The sequence below is a fragment of the Etheostoma spectabile genome, chromosome 13 (genome assembly GCF_008692095.1).
Source record: "Etheostoma spectabile isolate EspeVRDwgs_2016 chromosome 13, UIUC_Espe_1.0, whole genome shotgun sequence".
NCBI lineage: Eukaryota > Metazoa > Chordata > Actinopteri > Perciformes > Percidae > Etheostoma > Etheostoma spectabile.
In genome coordinates this window covers 28466224-28468662 of record NC_045745.1, presented here as the reverse complement: position 1 = coordinate 28468662, position 2439 = coordinate 28466224, and the positions used below count along the sequence as shown (strand labels likewise).

Genomic DNA, 2439 nt, shown 5'->3' with positions numbered 1-2439 from the left:
CATTTTATTGAAGTATCTACAGAATGTGTTTCTCTCCAGAATATATATCATACACATTCAGGGAACACTGGTTCAGCTCACATTGCCAAGAAAGTCGTTATTTTCTCCTGAACTAACACTGAAGTCATCTCCATAACATGCACGACAGAGAAAATATCCCTTTGGTCTCAAAGTTTCAGATTTCACACCAAGTAGCCAATAACGCAGGGGGACCCCTGAAATTGGAACCCTACTGGCAGACGGCTAGGGACAGCCGTGGACCTGGGTAATTTTTGGACACATTTCAATCTATCTGGGGATGCAAGCAGTTGACTCAGGCTGGTAGCAGGGTAAGCCTTATTAAAGCATGGCAGTTGCAAACCAAACAAAGTTGCGAAGAGAGAAGTTACATCTTTGCCATCGACGGCGAAGATCCTCCTCACACGCTTGTAATCCTCCTCCGAGGGAATCAGACCTGGGACCTGCAGTTGGATAGCAGGACCAGCAAATGTAATTGGGGAGCCAGAAAGAAAAAACAGTGTTGCAGAGAAAATTGCTATGATTGTCCACTTTAGAAAAAGTGAGTGCCATTATAAAGGCATTCCATGTAAAAAGAAAATGTCTAGTGCTTTTGAATGTGAGAATCACACGCTGTTAAGTGTAGTTTTGCAGCAAGATGAGCACACACCTGTTCATGCGGCGCAGACTGACTCTGGGGCAGTGCAACAGATGACGGCTTACCATCAGGGACCACAGGGGGACAAGATGTCTCCTTTACCTTTATACAATATATGCAAATATCCCCAAAACAGAGTTTGACAAAGACAAACGTGCACACACAGAGATGGAAATGACACGGGAAGATGACAATGAGAATGATATTTACAGTATGTTGTAGCTCAGTGTATATTCTTTTAACTCTGTATTCAATTCAACACACCCAGAATTACAGCCAACTTCAAGGTATGTTTGCTCCTGCTAATTTATTTTTCCAGTTAATTCAATCAGGAAATGAGAATTAAAAAAGGATCATTAAGCGTTGCAGCGAAGGAATAATGGTTCAAGGCTTTTGTTTGTCAGTGGTTACTTAAGCAACAAGCTGTTGCAAATGACTTTAAAGTAATTAAATATTTGAGAATTGTCTCAGGTGAATTCTCATACAACTGTGCCAACCTCCACGGAATAGGGTAGTAGCACCTGAAATTAAATCATTAAATCAACTTTTATGACTTTTCTATGTAATTGAATGCATTTGTGGATATATAAATCTAGTTATCGTTATCTTCTTATCGTCTTCTGTTTGCATCTGAGTTATTTTTAGGTTAAGGTTGTTGCTGCTAAAAACTTGTTGTCATGATAACTTGAGATTAATTCTGATTTTGTTTGAGGGATTTTTCTTAAAGAGATAGATCAGTTGTATATCGTAATGGCAATTGGCTCCTGTGAGAGCAGAACATTTCAAAGAAAGCAGCTTCCTTTCCTAATATTAGAAACCTAAACTTCACCCTAGAGCTGTCAAAAACACAATATCTCTCAGCAAAAACACCAGGTGCATATCTCCAAAATCAAATCTCTCACTCCAAGGCCAAATACCCAACTGCTCGCCAGATTTCATGGACATCTGTTGATCAAATTTTCCGATTGCCTGCCGGCAAACAAAGTGCCAAAGACACTACACAACAGGAAGCATATATGTAAGCTAGTCTGAGGTACAAATTGAAAGAGAGACTATATACATAAGTTAATACAAGTTTGAAACTGAAAGGACAGCTCCAATACATTACATGAACATCAAAACCTTAGCTGAAGCTGAACGTAATAATCCAAGTAGAGGACCAAGCTGCACATGGTGATGCATGACCAACTGGGGTTTTGTGGTTAACTCTTGTGGGTTGTTTAATTGGCAAGAACTACCCATTAGTTTACTCTACAAGAATATCATTTGAATTCTTCTTGTGATTCCTGTTTCTTTGAAAAGCATTCCTTAAATCCCCTGCCTTAGTGGTCAACACAACTGCAATGCTCTTCCTGCAGAAAGTGACAGTAATGAGACACAGCTCGGTGCTCACAGACAACTCCAACTGACCAGGCAACCAAGAGTGCAGACCATAAGTACACCCTTATACCCACTGATGAAGCCTGATCATGAGCTGGTACACGCACCCTGCTTCCCTTCATTATTCAGGGTAACTTCATTATATCAAGGCAATAGTAGAAATGGTAGAAAATGTAAAGATGAGCCATTTTGTTAATCACAAAGAGGAGATGTAGTATTATAATGTTAGCTGTAAGAAATGAGAGATGATGATCCATAACCAAAAACAAGTCTGCTTAAGTTGAAGATGTCTTTCAGGTAAACATTGTCAGGGGTTGCATGTATATGAACAGTAATGTCTGTGTTGTTATCTACTGTTGGAGGAAAACTACTAGAACTGTTGGGTCCTTGTAAATTCTGGAGTG

At 39.7% G+C, this 2439-nt stretch overlaps 1 protein-coding gene across 10 annotated transcripts in view; it reads right to left on the bottom strand.

The window, feature by feature from the left end:
• LOC116700308 (unconventional myosin-XVIIIa) overlaps positions 1 to 2439 on the bottom strand; it is a 65179-nt gene that overhangs the window by 48813 nt on the left and 13927 nt on the right. For 7 of the 10 annotated variants that reach the window (XM_032533386.1, XM_032533387.1, XM_032533389.1 and 4 more), the window contains 2 exons: positions 668 to 757; positions 390 to 461 (listed from right to left, as the gene is read on the bottom strand). The exons of the other annotated variants lie outside the window; for them this stretch is intronic. In XM_032533386.1, coding sequence (XP_032389277.1) covers positions 390 to 461; positions 668 to 757 — 162 coding nt within the window. The remainder of the gene's footprint in view (positions 1 to 389; positions 462 to 667; positions 758 to 2439) is intronic. 10 annotated transcript variants of the gene reach the window in all.